We start from the raw sequence: 21,388 nt of genomic DNA on the forward strand, positions 1-21,388 counted from the left end.
AATGGAAGAGGGACAAAGCTGCTAGGGTCTCAGAAGGACGCACATGTGCTTCTTCTACAAAAATTAGAAAATGCAGGCAGCTCCAGCTTGGAACCTTAGGAGTTGTGGTAATTAAAGAAATCGATTCACAGATGCTGAGCAGCCATTGAAAGTGATCTTCACTCAAGAATATGGAAAGCTGTTTATAGTCTTCAGCTTGCAAAGCAAATCATAAAATAGTGCTTGATGTGATCCCAATAGTTTAAGGATTTGTGTAGAAAGGAGAGATTGGAAGGGCAGCAACCTCTAGAATAGTACAGTTTATCTGTTTCGTCTTTTCAAACTTTTGTATTTCTCAAATATTTTACATTGAATATGTGTTATTTTATAATGGGAAAAAATAAAGATGATTTATTAAATAAAAAGTGTCAAGGAATTCCCTGGCGGTCTCCTTTCACTGCCAGGGCCCAGTTCGATCCCTGCTGGGGAACTAAGGTCCTCTGCCCCTGCCCGCAGGTGGGAGAGGTGGGGACCGCCCGTTGCCATGCCACGCCCCCACCACGCCCATCGCCCCACCTTGGCATGCGCCACGCCCCTCCTGGGCCACACTCCACCCACCACCCACCACCCACCCCCCCACCCCACCTGGCCTGAGGTTGTTGAGCCAGCTGCAGGCAGATGTCTGTTGTGTCTGCAAAGTCGTGCAGACCAAGTTCATCGCCTGTGCTGACCCTGTACTGGTATCCTCCACCAGGCGCCCCCCAGCAGGCAGAGCGCAGAGGCCCCTCGGAAACATAGCCCCTGGCTCTCTCCTGCCTTGGGTAAATCTCCTCACTTCTCTGGGTCTCCTCTCTCAGACCTGCGAATTACTCTTGGACCACCACACATAAAGCTAGCATTCTTCCTCACCCTGAGCTTTCTGGTCACACTTTAACCATGCTCCAGGCCTGCTGCACACGAGGGCCTGTGCCAGGTGCCCTGACTCTGGCCTTGAGGCTGAGAGAGGGGCAAGCAGACAGAGAGGGCCACACACAACTAAGAGGGGAGGCTCCAGGTCAGTGGGGGAGCAGCCTGGGCTCTGCAGAGAACCCCCTGGGGCCAGGGATGCAGGAGGGTGTTAAGCAGGAGTGGGTGACCCTGTGATGTGCCCACAGTAGCCTGTTAGAAAATGCAACTGAGAGTCCCCGTTTCGTAGTCATAATGAAAAATGAAGACTGCCCAGGCGTAATTTCAGCAAGAAGCTCATGTAACCCATTTGGCATGAACGGCACGTTTTAGAGTTCTAAAGAAAACCTGAATAGATGGAATCTGTGCTTCCTCCTCCCTGCCCTCCCAACCCCCCCACCATCTGACTGTACCGGCGTTCACTTGGCGTCTGGCCCTCATGAGCAGTGTTGACAGCCACTCTCTTTCTGCTTTCAGAAGTGATCGGGGAGGCGCGTCCTTACCATGGGAAGGAGGCTGTGGATCCGAGGCCGGGGCGGGCTCGAGGCGGCGACCCCACGCACTTCCATGCCATGAATGTGGCGCAGCCCGTCCGCTTCAGCAGTAAGTTGCAGACCTGCCCTGTTCATGAACAAAGGCTCACCCCCCACGTGGTCCCTGGCTCTCCCATGCCACTTGGCTGTGCCGGGGTGTCCGCCTAAAAATAGCCCTTCAGGCCTCCTTTGATGGGTGAAGCTGCACAATGACCTGCCCAAAGCCACCCAGCCCGAGTGAGGAAGCCATGACCTGAACCCAGGCTCTGGAACCAGGCTGCTTTTTTTTTTAAGAGATGGTTATTACCTTTGGGGGCTGAACTGTACCCACCCTTTTGTAGGTGGAGAAGCAGGCTCTCCCTCCATTTAAAAATTTTTAAAAATAACTAGTTATTTAATGAACTCTCTACAATATTAGGAGTTTAGAAGAGCAGAATAAATTTAAGGAAAATTGAAAGGCAGAAAAACCACAGCTGAAACCCCCTTCTGAGTAGACATGCTTAGGTGTGGTGATGTAGTGGGAATGCTCACACTGCCAGCCTGAGGAGGTCTACCGGCTCATCAGCCACTTTACTCAGCGAACTCAGCGGCTGGTCTTGACTGCCCAGCGGCTACAGCCTCATACAACTGGGAGGCTCATGGTCTTGGAGGCAGAGCTCCCCTGTTGAGCCTCAGCTTCCCCCTTCTTGGGTGGTTTCTGAGCTGCTTAGATGCAGCATATACAATTGCATTTTGGAGTGAGGATGCTAACTTGGGGGACAACTCCCCGCCGTCCTTCATGTTTCCTAGGGAAGTGCCCAACAGGGTGGCACCACTACGAGGGCACGGCCAGCTGCTACCGAGTCTACCTGAGCGGGGAGAACTACTGGGATGCCGCACAGACCTGCCAGCGCGTGAATGGGTCCCTCGCCACCTTCTCCACTGACCAGGAGCTGCGCTTCGTCCTGACCCAGGAATGGGACCAGCCCGAGCGGAGCTTCGCGTGGCAGGATCAGCACAAGTGAGTCCGGGGTGGGGTCCGGGGCCTGTGGGGTGCCAAGGCCTGCCTAGCATGATGGCCTCCAGGGCGTGGCCTCTGGCAGCCCGCAGCAGCCCCGCCCCCTGGAAGCAAATGGAGATGGGGGTTTAGGGTAGGTGTTGCGACGGGGCAGGGTCTCTCAGAGGGGCAGGGATGGGCTGCCACCTTGTGTCACCTTGGGCCAGTCCTTTTCGTTGGTCCCCCTGTGTGGGTTCTGCTGCAACTGCAGGGGGTCTGGGCCTGTGTCAGGAGGGGCTGCTCCACTTGGGGCTTCGTAGGCCTGGTTCGCAGGCCATGCAGGTAGGTGGGGCGATCCTTCTGAGAAAGTGGGCTCTGCCAGGCCCATGCTCAGTACCTTCCATGGGCCCACTCGTTCAGTCCCCCAGACACCACAGGGCCCAGGGTGGTGACCAGGGCACGTATTAACTGGGGCGTGCCAGGTTCCAACCAAGGCAGTCTGGCTCCGGACCTGGCCTAGACCCCCAGGCTCCACAGCATCAGAGAACAAGTGTGGAAACTGGCCAACTGCCGGCCTCTCCCAGGCCCAGCATTCAGGGGGCTTTGTTCTGGGATCAGATGTGTGCTGAGGACCCTTCCACACTGCCGGGGCCAGCAGTGGATCACAGGGTCACCATACTGCCGGTGCTCCCTCCGCACGATGGCAAAGGCTGCCACACTGCCATAGGAACGCAGTGACCATGGCAGGTGGAGGCTCCACCGTTATGCCCTGTGAGCTTGGCAAATGACCAGAGTGAGAAAGATAACTCCCAGCTCGCTGGGTGGCTGAGTCCTTGGAAAAGGGAGGGGTGGGAATGTGCCCTCAGGATGGGCACATGCATGGTGGGGGCTGGAGGGGCAGAGTGGCACCCATGGCAGCTGGGGACCCACTGATGGACATCTCCAGAGCTGGGAGGCTGCGGTTGGGAGCACCTGCTGGGTGGGAGGCTCCAAGGGAGGCAGTGTGTGCTCATAGGGGTTGTCTTTTATTGAGGTGTAATTCACATGCCATAAAACTCACCCCTCAGAGCATACTACTCTTTGGTTTTAGTGTATTCACAGGTTTGTGTCCACCAAGAACTAGGTTGATTTTACTTAGAATGTAAAAGCTTTATTGGTTCAGCTAATAAGAAGAGTCTTGGCAGGAGTCACCCGAGATAAAAACTTTTGCTGACTAGTGAGTTTATTATTTAGAATTTTAATGCATTTTATTAAAACTAAGTATCAAAACTTTCAAAAATCATTAATGCCTTTGAAGCTCAATATTTTAAAGGTCAATGTAACTATTAAAAATGCACACATTCAGGGACTTCCCTGGTGGCACAGTGGTTAAGAAGTCACCTACCAATGCAGGGGACACAGGTTCGAGCCCTGGCCCGGGAAGATCCCACATGCCGTGAAGCAGCTAAGCCCATGTGCCACAACTACTGAGCCTGTGCTCTAGAGTCTGTGAGCCACAACTGCTGAGCCCCCGTGCCACAACTACTGAAGCCCTCGCACCTAGAGCCTGTGCTCTGCAACAAGAGAAGCCACCACAACGAGAAGCCTGCGCACTGGAATGAAGAGTAGCCCCTGCTTTCTGCAACTACAGAAAGCCTGCACACAGCAACGAAGACCCAATGCAGCCAAAAATAAATAAATAAATAAGTTTTTTTTTTTAAAAAAAAAAAACATGCACACAGTGGTGCCTGCTTCCCCCTGTCCCACTGAGGTCTCCTGCGATCTGTCTTCCTGCAGGTTGTGGGTCGGCTACCAGTACGTCATCACTGGCCGGAACCGCTCCTTAGAAGGTCACTGGGAGGTGGCATTCAAAGGTAAGGCTTCCTGGTCCTTCAGAAGAGTTGTTGGGCTTGAACCTGGGGGTGTCATCCTGACAAGGGCGACTATTGCCAAGCTCTCCACTCCAACCTTCTCCCACCTGGGTGCCCGGTGCGGTGCTGTGTGGAGGATTGGGCCCCAGACCCGGGGAGGCTGTGATGGCCCAGCCCCTGTCAGGCCCTTTCGCCAGACCCAGGTGGGGCTTGGCCTCCTCCGGAACCTGTGGTGGCTTCTGCCTTGGCCATTTCTAGACTGTCCACCCTCGTTTCAAAGTCCACAACTTTAATTGGAGCATAAAAATGAGCAGAGTGTGCAGCGGACATGAACTCAGGCCAGAGAGGGAGGGACAGGCTTCCTAGAACAGGGAAGGTCAGAGTTAGGGTCCAAAACATCCTGGAACCGTCAGGCAGGTGGAATTAAAATAGATTATGTGAGGGCTTCCCTGGTGGCGCAGTGGTTGAGAGTCCGCCTGCCAATGCAGGGGACACCGGTTCCTGCCCCGGTCCGGGAAGATCCCACATGCCGCGGAGCGGAAGGGCCCGTGAGCCATGGCCGCTGAGCCTGCGCTCCGCAACGGGAGAGGCCACAGCAGTGAGAGGCCCGCATACCGCAAAAAAAAAAAAAAAAAAAAAAAAAAATAGATTATGTGAGTGTGAGCATGCATGTGTGAACGTACATGTGTGTTGCTTTAACTACCGAGGTGATGTCAGGAGCCATGTGAGCAGCTGCGTTCCCACCCGCCCGTGGTCACCCCTCCTGTCCCATTGCCCGGGTGCTGGCAGGTTCCTCGACCTGCCACCCGAGCCACATGCCTTGCCCTGTCCCTCTTTGGGCCTCTCCTGTTAGGCTGCTCCTTGGGCCTCTGGCTTGAGCTTGGGGCCAATTCCTTTTCCCAAACACATCCCAGTCCTGCTGTTGATGTGTCTCTGAGGACAAGTGAGGGCTGGTGAGCCTGGGGATCCCGGGCAGCTTGCTCTGTCACCTCCCTGTGGAAAGTGAAGGGACGTTGCACTCGGGCAGAGCTCACCTGTCTCCCAGCCTGGGGGACCTTGTGGCAGGTGGGCGGCCGTGTCTCCACACAGACCGGTCAGGGCCCCAGGCAGTGGCTTCCCCCCAAGCAGCCCCCTCCTCAGTCCTCAAAGGTCCTGCTGGAGCATCCCTGACCTGTACTCCTGGAGTGTGAGTGCCTGTTCCTATTTTCCGGTGGAGTAGTTGATTCGGAAATGGCCATTAGGTTTCCAGGCTCAAGAGTCATAGCATGCCTGCAGAGGATCATTCTAGTAGGTTCTCACCTGCCCTAATCCCAGCTCTTGGGGTGAATCCCTAACCCCAGTAGAGGGTGCCAGCCTTTAGGACAGTGCGGATACTCCTGGGCGCACTTGTGGTCCTGACACTGTGGTCGAAGAGAGTCCACAGCTTCTCACTGGCTGAGCCCTCTGAGGAGGAAGGGGCGTCTTTCTCCTTCCTGTGGGCACTGCCGTCCTTGCAGGGCCTCTGACGTTGTAGTAATGTTTCTAAGCATGCCTGCCTCCCTGCTCCCTGGCCTGCTGCCATCATGCTGTGATGCTGTCTGTCCCGCAGGCTCCTCAGAGGTGCTTCTGCCCCCGGACCCCATCTTCGCGGCGGCCACGTCAGAGGGTGACGGTGTGTTCTGCGCGCAGCTGCAATGCTTCCACTTCCCCACGCTCCGCCACCACGACCTGCATAGCTGGCATGCTGAGAGCTGCCACGACAAGTCCTCGTTTCTGTGTAAAAGAAGTAAGCGCACATCTGACGCAGGCGGGCGTCCCGTTTGGCCCTGTAGGCTGGGCCCCAGTGTCATCCCTGAGCCCTCATCTCCCCCCAGGACAGAGGCCCTGCCCACCCCGTGTCGTTAGGAGTCGGGATGACGGTGGTGACCAGAGGACCTGCCACATCTCGTGGTGTCCTGGAGCCTCGGACTCTCTTAGTCACCTCCCCCTGCTCTCCGCGGGTCCTCCAGAGGCCCTCACTCTGCTTCTCTGTCAGCCCCATCTGGGCCGCTGCCCTCCAGCCTGTGGTGTCAGGTCTGTTCTGGGCCCTCTGCCAGCTCGCTCGCCCACATTCCACATTGAGGTTCTTCCAGCCTCAGGGCCATGCTGTGATTGTGAGCCCGAGGGCAGGGCTCCCTCATCTGTCCCCTCTGGGGACCATCCCTGCCTTTGCTGCTGATTTGTCGTGGGTCAGGGTTTCACAGGGGCCAGAGCCTGGTTTTGGACTTGGCCGTTGGTCAGTCCTTGCATAGGCACCATCTCATCACATTTATAGGAGCTTCGTGACAAGTCCTCCCAGTTGGTGGGCTCCTCTTCTGTCCTCAGCCATCGTGTTGCCTGTTCTGGGCCTTTTCCTCTTCTGTATGAATTTGGGGATCAGTTTTCTGAACTCCCTTATTAGTTGTCTATTAGAGAATAGACTTTCTCTTTAGACATTTTTGTGTTTTCTTTCAAATCTTTTTTCTCTTTTTAAAACTTCTTTACTTTTTTTTCCTGGTGTTTCTTTTCTTGCAGCTTCACTTAGAAGTGGTAATAGTGAGCATTCTTATCTTCCCAACCCAAAAGGGATGGCTTTTAGTGTTTCAGCATTAAATGTAAGATTTTCTCTAGGACTTAGAAAACCAGATACCTTTATGAGGCTAAGGAAGTACCCGTCTAGTCCTTGTTTGCTGGGAATTTTTACATTACAAAAATGTATTGATTTTTATATTAATGCTTTTTCTGCATTTATTGGGAGTGTGTGGTGTTTCTTCTTTACTGTTTTACATTACTGCTTTGTTTATATTACGTGATTTTATCATTTACTCTTTCACATTAACAGATTTTCTCATTTTGAACTGTCCTCCTGGTTTTTGTATGTTTATTGCCAGCTTTGGTTTGCTGATATTTTATTTAGGATTTTTGAAACTGCTTTAAGAAGTGAGCTTAGCCTGTTACTATCATTCCTTTTCCACGTGCTCCTTGAATAGTTTTTGTTATCACATTTATATTAGGTTTATGAAATGAGCTGGGAAGCATTCTCTTTTACCAGCCTCTAAGTCAGTTTGTACTAGTTGGTTATAATCTTGACCTTGTTTGATAGACCAACCTTATAGGAGCATCTGGGCCCAGGGGCTAGGGAACTTTCTAACTTGTTACTTAGATATCATTCCACACTTAGGGAAAAGTTACTAGAATGATACAAGGAACTTCCTGTCATACGCCTTCTACACAGAGTCACCAGTTATTTATATCGTGCCACATTTGCTTTATCATTCTCTTTTTGACTATTTTTCCTAAATCTTTTGAGAGTAAATTAGAGATACTGTTCCCTTGAGGCCTAAATACTCAGTGTGTATTTCCAAGAACAACAGCATGTTCTTATATAACCACAGCACAATTATCCAAACAAGGACGTTTGATCTAGATGCAATACTGCACGATAAATACTACACAACAAACACCGCACAACAATCTGCAGTTTATTACTCTGGTGTTCTCAGTTGTTTCAATAACGTGCTTTACGGGTTTTCTTTTTCTTGGCCCAGGATCCAGTTCAGAATCATGCATTGCACTCAGTTGTGGTGTCTCTTTAATTTCCTTTTAGTCTTTCTGTTTGAGTAATTTCTATAGACCTGTCTTCAAGTTTACTAATTCTTTCCTTGGCTGTGTTGAGTCTACTTGTGAACCCACTGATGGCTTTCTTCATCTCTTTTTTTTTTAACATTTCATTTCTAGCATTTCTGTTTGATTCTTACGGTTTCTCTCTCTGCTGAATTTTCCATCTTGTATGTTGTCAACTTTTCCACTAGAGGTTTTCGCATATTAATCCTACTTGTGTTAAATTTTCTGTGTGTTACTTCCTTCTTCTGTGTCATATCCTTGATGATCGTGTTGTCTCTGGAGTTTGGTATTTCCTTCTGGTTTGTCATGTGCCTTGTTATATTTTGTTGAAAGTCAGCGCCTTGTATAGGACAGTGGAGGGGAGTCCAGTCATTTTGGTGCCTGGAAATAGGCTGGCCTTTCTTCTGTGTGCCTTGGGTATAGTGGGTGGAGGGGTCTGTCTCAGCAGGAGTCAGGCTGGGCTGTGGCTACCTTTATGCATCTTGTTTGCTACAGGGCTCTTCTTAGTGTCTGTTCCAGCCTCTGCTTTAGGTTTTCCCTTTGGGCCCCTCTTCAGGGCATCTGTCCTCAAGGCCTCCCAGCGGCATGGGCTCCTCAAGTGCTTCCCCACCTCCAGCTGGGGTTGTGGAGCCAGCAAGGGGCTTTTCAGCGGTGCCCTGATGGCTCCAGGTGTGCTCGGATTGGATGTGGCTGGTGTGGGAAGCTGGAGTGGGCTGGCTTCTAACCACTTACAACCACTAACACTTCTAAAGTTTTTTCATTTCAATAGTGTTGTATAAATTGAACCATATTGCTATGCATCCTTTTGGGATTGGCTCTCTGCCCAGCACAGTTCCAAGTTGTTACATGTGTGTCTTGTCAGTACTTTGTTCCTTTTTATTGCTGAGTAGCATTTAACCAGTCACTCACCTGTTGAAGGACAACTGAGCCGATTCCAGTTTTTGACTGTTACAGTTAAAGCTGCCATAAACATGTGCACACAGGTTTTTCTGTGAATGTAAGTTTTCCCTTCTCTGGGATAAATGCACAGGATTGCAGTTGCTGGGTTGTATGGTAGTTGCATGTTTCATTGTTTATGAAACTAGTGAACTTTTTCAGAGTGTTTACATTCCCACCAGCCATGTAAGAGTGACCCAGTTTTCTCCACATCGTGGCCAGCACTTGTGATTTTCACTATTTTTAATTTTTAGCCATTCTGATAGGTATGTAGTACTATCTCATGGTTTTAGTTTGCATTTCCCTGAGGCTAATGATGTTAAACCTTTCCGTGTGCTTATTTGTATATTTTCTTTGGTGAAATATCTGTCCATGTCATTTGTCCATTTTCTAGTTGGATTGTTTGGGTTTTCTACTGTTGAGTTTTCAGAGTTCTTTATGTATTGTAGGTTCTAGTTCTTTGGCAGATGAGTTTTTTACAGGTATTTTTTCCTATTCTGTAGCTTGTCTTCATCCTCTTCACATGGGCTTTAACAGAACAAAGGTTTTTAGTTTTGCTGAAGTCCAGTTTAACAATTCTTCCTTCTATGGGTCACTCTTTTGGTGTCAGGTCTGAAAACTCTTTGCCTAGCCTTACATTCTGAAGAGTTTACCCTGTGTTGTGTTCTAAAAGTTTTATAGTTTGTATTTTACATTTGAGTCTATAATCCATTTTGAGTTAATTTTTTAATAAGGTGTGAGAATTAGGTCAAGCTTCACTTTTTTGCTGTGGATGTCCAGCTGCTCCGGCACTGTTTGTTGAAAAGCTGTCTTGCCTTCATTGCATTTTGTGCCGTTGTCAAAACTTAGTCAAGCATGTTTGTGTGGGTATATTTCTGGGTTCTCTATTCTGTTCCATTGAACCTTCTGCATTACCACACTGTCTTGATTACTGTAGCTGTATAATCAGTGTTGAAATCAGGAAGTGGTTCCTCCTACCTTATTCTTCTAGGTCAGGATGGTTTTAGCTGTTCTAGAGCCTGTGTCTTTTCTACCTAAATTTTAGAATAAGCTTATCTGTCTATAAAAACCTTGCTGGGATTTAGATAAGAAGTGCATTAAACCTATATAGGTCAATCTGGGGAGATGTACATCTTTACAATGTTGAATCTTCCAATGCACGAACATGGTATGTCTCTCCATTTACTTAGATATTCTTTTATTTCTCTCATGAGCATTATGTATTTTTCAGCAAACAGATCCTCTTCATGTGTAAGTATATATCTAAGTAATTCATTTTCTTTGGAGCAGTTGTAAATGTATGTGTTTTAAATTTTGGCTTATATATGTTTATTGTTAGTGTAAAGAAATGTAATGGGTTTTTGTACATTGATCTTGTATTCTGTGACTTTGCTGAAGTCACTTATTCTAGGAAGTTTTTTGGTAGATTGCTTGGGAGTTTCTATATATACAATCATGTTATCTGCAAATAGAGATAGTTTTATTTCTTCCTTCTAAATCTCTATGTCTTTTACTTGTTTATCTTGCCTTACTGCAATGCCCAAAACTCCCAGCACTGTGTTGAATAAGAATGATGAGAACAGGTATCCTGATCTTATGGGCTATGTATTCACTCCTTTTACCATTAAGTATCATATTAGCTATAGGTATTTTGGGCAGGTATTTTTTACCAAGTTGAAGTTTCCCTTTATTCCTAACTTGCTAAGAGTTTTTATAAATATTAGATTTTGTCAAATGCTTTTTCTGCATCATTTTTTATGAACATATGGTATTTCTTCCTTAGCTTATCAAGATGGTGGAGTACATTGATTTTTTAATTTTTAAATTTTTATAAATTTATTTTATTATTTTTGGCTGCGTTGGGTCTTTGTTGCTTTGCGCGGGCTTTCTTTAGTTGCAGCAAGCAGGGGCTACTCTTCGTCGTGGTGTGCGGGTTTCTCATTGCGGTGACTCCTCTTTGCAGTGGCTTCTCTTGTTGCGGAGCATGGGCTCTAGGTGTGCGGGCTTCAGTAGTTGTGGCTCACGGATTGTGGAGCACAGGCTCAGTAGTTGTGGCACACGGGCTTAGTTGCTCCACAGCATGTGGGATCTTCCCAGACCAGGGATCGAACCCGGTGTCCCCTACATTGGCAGGCGGATGAATTCTTAACCACTGCGCCACCAGGGGAGCCCTGGGGAGAGCTTTTTAATTATGAATTCAATTTATTTAATGGTTATAGGACTATCCAGATTGTCTTATTTCCTCTTCAGTGAGTTTTTGGTAGTTTGTGGTTTTCAAATAATTGAGCCATTTCTTCCCTAAGCTTTTGGATTCATGAGCATTGTGAAATAAAAACAGTTACACAGGCTGTCCTTTTGACGTGTCTGCATCATTCTTTGAGCATTTCCAAGTTCATCTTGTGCTCTCTGGAATCATCCTTGGAGGACCTGAACACTAGTTAAAGCTCATTGCTTTTATGCCCTTTCAATGGGCAGAGCTAAGACGCGTGTGTGTGTGTGTGTGCACGTGTGTGTGTGTGTGTATACATGTGCGATTTTTAATACTGATTTAGTTCCTTTAATGGCTATAGGCGTATTCACATCTCCTAGTTTTCTTGAGTCAGTTTTGGTAAGTCGTGTATCTAGGGCATTGCCCATGTAATCTAATCTAAATAATAGCTTTTGATTTTTTTGAAGCATTTGTATGTCTGTCATTGTGCTCTCTTTTTGTTTCCTGATATCATTTACGTACTCTTCCTTTTTTCTTGATCAGTCTCACTGGAGGTTTGCCTCTTTGATTCATCTTTATGAACTCCCAGCCACAGGGTTTTTATACATCTGGTAGCTCAGGCTTGTTGGTGCTCTTGCTCAGATCTTTTTTGGCTGCGTGATACATCAGTTTTTGAAAGAGACATGTTATGATCTCTCACTATGGATGTTGATTCATCCATTTTTCCTTGATACTCTCTAATTTTAGCTTTATCTTTCTTGAGATCGTGTTGTTAGGGACATAAGCCATTATAATTATTATATCTTCCTGGTGAGTTGAACCTTTCAATCATTAATTGAACCTTTTTTACCCATAGTAGTTTTTGTTTGTTTTACTTAAAGTCTCCTTCTTTTCCAGTGGTAGCTGTAAAATGGTGTTCCCCTGACCCCTCCTCAGGCTTGATTAATTTGCTATAACAGCTCACAGAACTCAAGAAACCTGTCTACCCTCTAGATTACTGATTTATTGTGATGAGGAGACACATAAGGCGAGGTCCCCAATGAAGGAGCTCTGTTCTTGGGGAGCTTGGTGCCCAGCACAGCGGCCTGCAGAATGGTCTGGTTCCGTGTCATGGAAGCTTTCCAAAAAGGCCAAAAAGCTGTCCTTTTGGGTTTTTATGGAGGCTTCATTACATAGGCATGATTGATTAAATCGGCCGTTGGTGATTGATTCAACCTCCACCCGCCCCTACCCACCCCTTCCCCAGAAATCAAGGGATGGGAACCAAAAGTTCCAACCCTCTGATCACAGGGTTGGTCCTCCTGGCAACCAGTTTCCAAAAGTCACTTCATCACAGAACAAAAGACTCCTGTATCACTCTCTGCACTTAAGAAATTCCAAGCATTTGTGAGCCAGGAACTGTGGGCGAAGACCAAATGTATATGAGAAGTGTATGTTGGTCATCTGAATGACCAAACATATGTTTCTTCTAAATCACACTGTCACATACTTCTGTGAAACTCCATTCTCTTTTCCTCTCTTTGCAGCATGAGTACTGTATACATTAGATCTCTTAGTGTTAAAAACCCAACACTACACAGTTGTAATTGCTTTACCATCCGCAGCCATTTCCTTTGCCCAGTGCAGCTTTGCTTCCACACACCTCTTTCACTGTCACTGGCACATACATTCCAGGTATATTACCTTTCCATATGTTATGGGCCCAGCACTACACTATAGATATATTATTTTATACAACTGCCTTTTAATTAAGTTGAGAGAATAAAGGAGGAAAAATATGCAGTTATACTGTCTTATAATTACATAATTGCCTTTTCTAGTGCTTTTTGGCTTTTTGTATGGATTCAGATTACTCTCTGAAGGTCACCTGCTTTTTGCTGCAGAGCTTCCTTTGGTGTTTCTTATCCTGGGAGTCAGAAAGCACAAGTTCTCTCAGGTTTTGTTTACCCGGGACAGTCTTCATTTTTGAAAGACAGCTTTGCTGGATGGAGAACTCTTGGTTGACAGCTTTTCCTTTGAGCACTTAGAATTCATTATCCCACCGCCTTCTGGCCTCTTGGCAGGAAATCTTACTGGGGTTCACAATAAGTATTGTGTCATTTTTTCTTGCTCTTTTTAAGGTTCCCGTCCTCTCTGACTTCCCGCTTTCTCCCTGTGCCATGTCTGTTCTTTGTGTTTATCCTACTTGAAGTCCGTTGAGCTTCCTAGATGTGCAGGATTTTGCTTTGCAGCGAATGTGGGCGTTTTTGTCCGTTGTGTCTCCACATGGTTTTCCTGCATCTCCAAGGGCTCTGCTCATTTTCTTCATCCTTCCTCCCTCTGTTCGAGCAGGAACACTTTTATGTAAGTTTCTTGCCCTGCACACTCCTAATCACGTGGGTTACACAGATTTGACTCCAGTCAAGTGTGGCACAGACCCGAGGTGTGGCGTCTTCTGTGAGTTTTCCTAGATATCCCTACCCCACTGAGAGACCAGAACATCTCCTCCTTATGTCCCTGAGGAGAACCACACCCCTGCTTCAGCCCTCATGCCCAGCATTGGGCGTGTCTCCTACCCGCTTCAGGGCCTGCGCCTTCACCCCCTCTTGTCTCACACCAGCAGTTCTTCCTCCTCTGGTCCCAGTCGGCTTTGCGCGAATTCACTGTGTGTCTCAGTTCCAGTGGACCGTCTCCCAAGGCTCATTTGAGATACATTCTGATGCTAAAAGGGCTGATACTCGTGACACCTGCATTTTATAATGGAGGGAATCTCACATGTAATACGCTTAGGCACTTGAAAGCAAGAGCTTCTCCCCGGGCTCTCTGTCCCTGCTGTCTGCTCGTGGCCAGGTATGCTGAGCAACGTGTTGTCCTGACAGTGTGCCAGGTGGTCTCTCAGCCCCTCCCTGTGACCACAGGCAGACCCACCACCCTGGAAGGGGGTGCTTCAGGTCCATCTTGCCAACTCCTCTGCTGTCATGTTGGCCCAGGCCCGGGTGGGGAGTCAGGGCTCCTCTGGCTGGTGACCCACATATCTCTTCCTGTTGCAGGTCAGACATGTGTCGACATCAAGGACAACGTTGTGGATGAAGGGTTCTACTTCACCCCCAAAGGGGACGATCCGTGCCTGAGCTGCACCTGTCACAGAGGGGAGCCTGAGATGTGCGTAGCTGCCCTGTGCGAGCGGCCCCAGGGCTGCCAGCAGTACCGCAAGGACCCTAAGGAGTGCTGCAAGTTCATGTGCCTGGACCCAGGTGAGATGGCGAGCTCGGCCTTGCATGGGGCTGCGTGTTCACATGGCAGCTGTGACCAAGGGCTGTAGGCCTGTTTTCTCTCCTGGTTACACTCAGAACTGGCTTCCGTCGTGGTCCCCATTGGAGCTCTTCCTGTTTCTGAGTGTGGTGACGTGGAAGGTGATGACAGTTTCTGTTGCTTGCCATTATCAGTCTTTACTGTTAGAATCTTTAAGAAAAAGATTAAATATTACCCACAGTTTTGACATAAAACTCCTCCCCACTCGGTGGTGACTCACGGTGGACGCCAGGGGCCATGTGGTCTCTGGGTGACCCTCCTCCTTCCACTTCTGATAAAAGAGCAGCGGGTGGGACTGTCCTTTCAGCCCTTAGCACAGCAACTCACGCACCTGATTGTTCTCCACGCCAGAGCAGCTGGCATCTCCCTGTGAATTCACGACCTCAAGAGAAATGTAAATCAGAAGCATGAATTTCAATGTGAGCAACATGGGCTTGTGGGCCCCACAGCGGACGGCTTGGGCAGGACCTATGGAGGGAAGCTGGAGCCACATGTGAGGGCCACACACCGAGAGCCGTCCTGCTCCCCAGGGCCATCAGGGCAAGCCAGACAGCGTCAGGCTGGCTGAGGCTTGGCGGGCCGGGTGCTTTGGCGTGTATCCCAAACCTGTGTGGCTGGCTGTGGTGCATGCAGAGGCCATGTTTGCGAGGAGCCAGCAGGGGACATGGAGCTGGGGTGCGCTCAGGCCTCCCCATCCCACAGGGTAGATGGTACCCGCTACTGAAGGGCACATGCCTGCAGATGTCTGACAAGCCAGTTGGGTGCCTGCCAGGTCTCCTGCGCCCCAGCCACATCACTCCAGCCTCCAGCTTACTCACCTTCCGTGGGAGTCAAATGCTGGCTTTCACAAGTCTCTTCACCAGGATTCCTGGTTCCATTTCTCAGGAGTTGACTTCTGCTGCCTTGACTCTCTGTCCAGGCTCTGTAAGAATGACCAAACATATACAAGCGTGACTCATCTGTGGGCATGCATGGCCCGTGGAGCCCACCCAGCTCTGAGGACTTCTCAGCAGACCACGGCCTTCAGGGCATCTGGGCAGGATCAGAGCTGCCACAGGCCTCTCTCCAGTGCAGCCAGAATAGCCCAGTCAAGGCCTCACCCTGCCCCACACTGTGGCCTTGCTTCTACAGCCTTCTGACTGCCTCCCAGGCCAAGCATCCTCTTCTGGGAACTGCCCACACTGCACCAAGGAAAGAGACACCAGGAAAATATCTCCTTCAACAAGGCTAGGACGTCTGCTCTCACCACCATGTTCGGGGTTGTATGGGAGGTCAAGGGCAATGTCAGAAAAGGCATCCAGACCAGAAGGGAAGAAATGAAATCATTTCTTGTTGTAGATGATGTGATTGTCTGCGTAGAAAATCCTAGAGGATCTACAAGAATGTTGCTAGAATTAATAAATGTGTTTAGTTTAGCAAGATCTCCAGATGCAAGGTCAATATGCAAAAATCCATTATGTTTATATATACTACCTGTAAAAAGTTGGAAATTGAAATTTTTAAGAAAAGTACCATTTATAGTAGCACCAAAAACCATGAAATACTTAGGTACAAATCTTACAAAATATGCACACCGTCTGTATGCTACAAATCGTTAAGACACTGATGAAATGGACTTCCCTGGTGGCGCAGTGGTTGAGAGTCCACCTGCCGATGCAGGGGACACGGGTTCGTGCCCCGGTCCGGGAAGATCCCACATGCCGCGGAGCGGCTGGGCCCGTGAGCCATGGCCGCTGGGCCTGCGCGTCCGGAGCCTGTGCTCCGCAACGGGAGAGGCCACAACAGTGAGAGGCCCGCGTACCACAAAATAAATAAGTAAATCGCTGCGATCTTTAATTGCAGACTAAATAAAAAAAAAAAAAAAAAAAAGACACTGATGAAAGAAATCAAGGGCATAAATAAAATAAAAGGTTCATGGATCAGAAGACTCGATATCACTAAGAGGTTAATTCTCCCCAAATTATCTATAGATTCTATACAGTACCAACCAAAATTCCAGCAGGGTTTTTTTATAGACATTAACAAGTTGATTCTAAAATTTATGTGGAAAGGCAAAGGAATTAGAATAGCCAAACCGGTTTTTAAAAAGAACAAAGTTGGAGGATTCATGGCACCAGATATAAAACTTACTATATAGTCATAGTAATCAAAACAGTGTAATTTTTTAGCACAAGAATAGACACATAGATCAGTGGAACAGAATAGAGAGTCTAGAAATAGTCTACACTTATGTGGTCAACTGCTGTTTAACAGAGGTACAAAGACAGTTCAATGAAGAAAGGATAGTCTTTCAACAAATGGAGCTGGAACAATTGGACATCCATAAGCAAAACAAAAAATTAACCTTACACTACACTTCTTGCAAAATGGTCATACACCTATGTAAAACTTTAAATTATAAAATTTCTAGAAGAAAACATATGTTCTTTTATTTTTAATTTTGGGATATAGTTGATTTACAATGTTTTAGTTTCAGGTGTACAGCGAAGTGAATCAGTTAGACATATACATATATCCACTCTTCTTTTAGATTCTTTTCCCATATAGGCCATTACAGAGTATTGAGTAGAGTTCCCTGTGCTACACAGTAGCGTCTTATTAGTTATCTATTTTATATATAGAGTAGTGTGTGTATGTCAATCCCAATCTCCCAATTTATCTCTCCCCCCCAACACATGTTCTTTTAAAATTAAGTCTTTTAAAAGAAAACAGGAGAAAAATCTTTGTAACCTTGGGATATGCAACATTTTTAGATCAAAAGCATGGTCCACAAAAGAAACATTGATAAATTAGACTTCATCAAAATTGAAAACTTCTGCTCGTTGAAAGACCCTTAAAGAATTGAAAAGATAAACCACCAACAGAGAAACACAGATCGGACACAGGTCTTGTATTCAGAGTATATAAAGAACTCTCAAAACTCAATAATAAGAGAACAAACCACCCTGTTAAAAAATGGGCAGAGGCTCTAAAATGACACTTGACCAGAGCAGATGCACGAAGTCAGCCAAGCACCTGAAAAGATGTTCAACGGTCATTCAGCTCATTCAGGAAACAAATCGACGCTGAGCAACGGCCTCTCCTTCCGTCCTGCGCTGGTGCCCGGCCTTGGGGCCGAGAGGTGTGAGGTGCTGGCCGTGCACCAACCGGTAGCAGAGCCTGCATCAGGGACCAGGCACCCGCCTCCCGATTCCTGCTGAGCTTCGGCTCCACCTGCTTCCTCCACAGAGACTGGATGCTGTCGTTGGCACCAAGCCCAGTGGGGCGCCAAGCTCCTCGTGGTGGCCTGGGGAGGCCTGGGCAGGCTTAGGCATCAGACCAATGGTCAGGCCAGCAGCCTCCGGGGCCCCTTCCATTCAGCAGTGTCTGCTGCAGCATTATGTGTCTTCTGTCGGGGCCCAGGGCTGGCCAGGGACCTGCAGCCTGGACCACAGCAGGCAGCCCCGCCTGGCACTGTCCGGGCCCCATGGAGGGACCTGCCATGTTGAGGGCCCCCGGGGGCCCCTGGCTGGCCTCTGCCCCCTGGGACAGTACTCTTTTCTTCATGTCTGACTGCTGGTACCTCTTCCTGGTGAGTACCGTGGATGACAGTCGGGGACCTTGGCCGTGTCCTTGGGCTTATTTTAGGACTGAGCAGGAATTAGTCATTGCAGAGGCCCGCTGCTTTAGTTACCCCCTGACCCTGGGGTCTCTGAGCTGGCCGCCAATTAACAGCAGCCCCGTGGGCTGACAGACCTCCTCCCGGACAGGGATGAAATGTTCCCTTGAGACCGGCATCAGAACAGCAGCTAATTAATGAGAGGATGTTTCCTTTCACACACTTACTCCAGTGTTGTCAGCAGTAAATGCAGCTTTGGGGGAAGCTTTCTGGCCCCATGGGAGAAGGGCCAGTATGAGCCTGGCCATCCAATTGGCACCTGTGTTGGCTGTGAAGTGTCTCCTCAGGGCTGGCAGTTGGGGACTTGCCCAGGTGGCTGTTGCAGAAGTGGGAGTGGACACAGAGGCTCCCATGGCTCAGGTCACTCCTGCCCAGTGAAGCTCCCTGGCCTCCACGCTGCATCTGGAGGCAGGTGTTCCCAGATCCCCCTGGTTCCGATTCTGTGACTCGGCGGAAGTGGCAACCTCACGCAGGCGAGAGCCCTGGGAATGCCTGACACCGTTCTCTCCCTCTCTGCCTTGCACCAGCACCTCTCCTAGCAGCACCCAACAAGCCTGGTGTGTGCCGGGCAGGGCAGGTCAGACCCTGAGCTAGTGGCCAGTGGGATGTTGAGTTGCATCCCCGGCCTCTGCCCACCAGGTGCCAGAAGTGCCTCCCCCGCCTGCTGTTGGGGACCGCCAAAGGTATCACCAGAAGCTGCCAGTGTCCCCGGGGGTGCAGAGTCACCCTGGTGACACCCCTGGACATGTGCGGTCAGAGGCACAGGGCCCTTAGCAGAGTGCCCTGCAGCTGCAGCCTCCACAAGCAGAAGACTTTGGGACGCTTGGCTGGTGGGGCGGGGTTGGTGCTCACCACGGAGCTGCTGCCCAGGCCCTAGGCCCCCACCACTTCTGCCCCAAGACATCTGGGTGCAGGCCGGACTCTGGCCCCCCGAGGAAGCTGCTGCGGGACCCTGGGCCTCCACCACGGAGCTGGTCCAGAGCAGGCCCTGCCCAGCCTTACTCGGGCGGGCGCTATGACCCGATGGGGAGAGGAGCGTGAGTTGGCGGCGGGGTTCCCGTGTGAACACTTTCTCCCTGGGTGACCCCTCTCCATCCTGCGAGACCGTGAGTGCGCAGTTGAGTCCCTGGCGGTGGCCCCCAGGCTCCCCACCCACAGAGAGGGTGGGCACGGGGAGGTCAGGAATCAGAATAGCCAATGCGTGTATGTTTAACTGAATCACTGTGCTGTACACCTGAAACTAACACAACATTGTTAATCAACTATACTCCAATATAAAATAAAAAGGTAAAAAAAAAGAATCAGAACAGACACTGACAGGGCTGAGGGTAGACAGGGGCTGTAAACAGGGACTCTGGGGTCCAGGGGAAGCTGCACCTGCATCCTCTCCGGATCACCTGTGGGGTCCAGGTGACCCCAGCCTCCACATGTGAGCACTGCTGGGTGCAGGGGAGGGGCAGAGAGCTCTGGGCCCCCCGTAGGACTGAAGCCAAGCTCTGAACTCAGGCCACTGACACAGCCCTGCTGACCTCAGCTCCCCTGCATCAGGGAGGACCTGGGTGCTGCGGCCGGATGCACAGTCCTGCTCAGCACCCCGTCCAGCCCTGAGTGGCTTCCGGGGCTCAACCCCAGCAATGGGGGCGGGTGGGGAATGGGGTAGCGACAGAGCCTTCAGGAGGGGCTGAGGCCGGGCTGCGGTATCCCAGTGGCTGTGTGTGGGGCCTGGCACTAGGAGGGGTCAGGAGGTACACTGCCTGGGGGGCCAACCCCCATCCTGAGAGCAGCTCTCCCCGTCCGCACAGACGGCAGCAGCCTGCTGGACTCCATGGCCAGCGGGATGCGTCTGATTGTGAGCTGCGTGTCCTCCTTCCTCATTCTGTCACTGCTGCTCTTCATGGTCCATCGGCTGCGCCAGAGGCGCCGGGAGCGCATTGAGTCCCTGATTGGAGCAAACCGTGAGTGCCCAGCCCTGCCGCCCACAGTGGCTCGGCGGCAGTCCCAGGGCAGGGAGGAGGAAGACAGGGCTGCCCGGCAGCTGTGCCCTGCCTGCTCCTGCTCCCACTCCCAGGCTGAGCCACACGAGTGTGGTGGGAGGGACGCCAGTTCTGGCCCCTCAGGGTGTGTGGGCACCTGCCGGGGCAGCCTGCCCGCTAAAGACGTTGGACACCCGTGACTGGTGGCAGCTTAGGGAGCATGGTCCACCCTCCTCAGCCCACGTTCTCTGCCACAGCTTGTGCCGGCGTAGAGTTTCTGAGATTCCCCCTTGTCTCAGTGAGCAAGCCAGGAGGCTTCCTAGTCCCTGTGGGGAGGGGGGCTGAGGATCATGGTGACAAGGGACCACAGCTGCTGTGTTAGGGCCCCAGGGCCTCCGAGGGCACACGTGTCAGGTCTGAAGGCCCCGCATCACGGTGAGCCCTCCTGGAGATGGAGCTGCAGGGTGGGCAGCATACCAAGGCCATCGCGGGTCATGCCCAGATGCGCTGAGAGCCCGGGTTCTGCGGGCTGGAGCTGGTGGGTGGGTGGGTGGGGCTCCCAGTGTGGATGGCAGGTAGCAGCCGGGCACAGGCGTGTGACTGTCGGAGTGCGGGGTGCCCTGGGCCTGGACGTGGCAGGTCCAGCCCAGGAGTGATGGCTCCGGGCTTGTTTCTCTCTCCGACTGCCCAGTGCACCACTTCAACCTCGGCCGAAGGATCCCTGGCTTTGATTATGGCCCAGATGGGTTCGGCACAGGCCTCACACCGCTGCACCTCTCCGACGATGGGGAAGGCGGTACTTTCCATTTCCATGACCCTCCGCCTCCCTACACCGCGTACAAGTACCCGGACATCGACCAACCCGATGACCCGCCGCCACCGTACGAGGCCTCCATCAACCCGGACAGCATGTTCTACGACCCTGCAGGTGACCCCCAGGGCAAGGGAGCCATGGGTCACAACCAGCTGGCATGCGGGCCAAGGCCCTGTGGCCCCCCAACTTCTGCCCGGCCTTCTGCTTTTGCTTTGGTTTTCCCTTTAAGATGGTCCCACCGTCTGGGGTGGGCACACTCTTCCCAGGGTCGCAGATGGCCACTGGCAGTGGTCTCCCTGCCCCTGCCTCCCTCCCGGGAACTTCTGTTAGTGAGCACCCCTCGGGGCCCCCTCAGCAGGGCCCTGTGGGGAGTGGGGTGCCCGGACGCTGGGCTGTCAGGCATGGTGCACATGTGGTGAGCTGAGGAGACACCCCCTCGGCATGCCCTCCTGTCCAGCGGCCACTTGAGTCTGTTGTTCATCTGATACTATGGAAAATCATTCCTCACAGGTGAAGCAGAAAGAACAGCAGGTGTCCTGCCCATGGCCTGGCCTGTCCCTGGTGTGCACGCAGGTGTCCCATCCCGATTCCCTGTGTGTTACA

At 50.5% G+C, this 21,388-nt stretch overlaps 1 protein-coding gene across 2 annotated transcripts in view; it reads left to right on the forward strand.

Annotated features, from left to right (window-relative positions):
• DGCR2 (DiGeorge syndrome critical region gene 2) overlaps positions 1-21,388 on the forward strand; it is a 72,438-nt gene that overhangs the window by 47,659 nt on the left and 3,391 nt on the right. The window contains exons 3-9 of one of the 2 annotated variants that reach the window (XM_032603371.1): positions 1,402-1,527; positions 2,247-2,457; positions 4,210-4,286; positions 5,872-6,048; positions 14,079-14,282; positions 19,783-19,953; positions 20,663-20,899. In XM_032603371.1, the coding sequence (XP_032459262.1) occupies positions 1,402-1,527; positions 2,247-2,457; positions 4,210-4,286; positions 5,872-6,048; positions 14,079-14,282; positions 19,783-19,953; positions 20,663-20,899 (1,203 nt within the window). The remainder of the gene's footprint in view (positions 1-1,401; positions 1,528-2,246; positions 2,458-4,209; positions 4,287-5,871; positions 6,049-14,078; positions 14,283-19,782; positions 19,954-20,662; positions 20,900-21,388) is intronic. The other variant, XM_032603372.1, reaches the window with a different exon arrangement.

Source organism: Phocoena sinus, chromosome 14, assembly GCF_008692025.1.
Source record: "Phocoena sinus isolate mPhoSin1 chromosome 14, mPhoSin1.pri, whole genome shotgun sequence".
NCBI classification, from domain to species: domain Eukaryota; kingdom Metazoa; phylum Chordata; class Mammalia; order Artiodactyla; family Phocoenidae; genus Phocoena; species Phocoena sinus.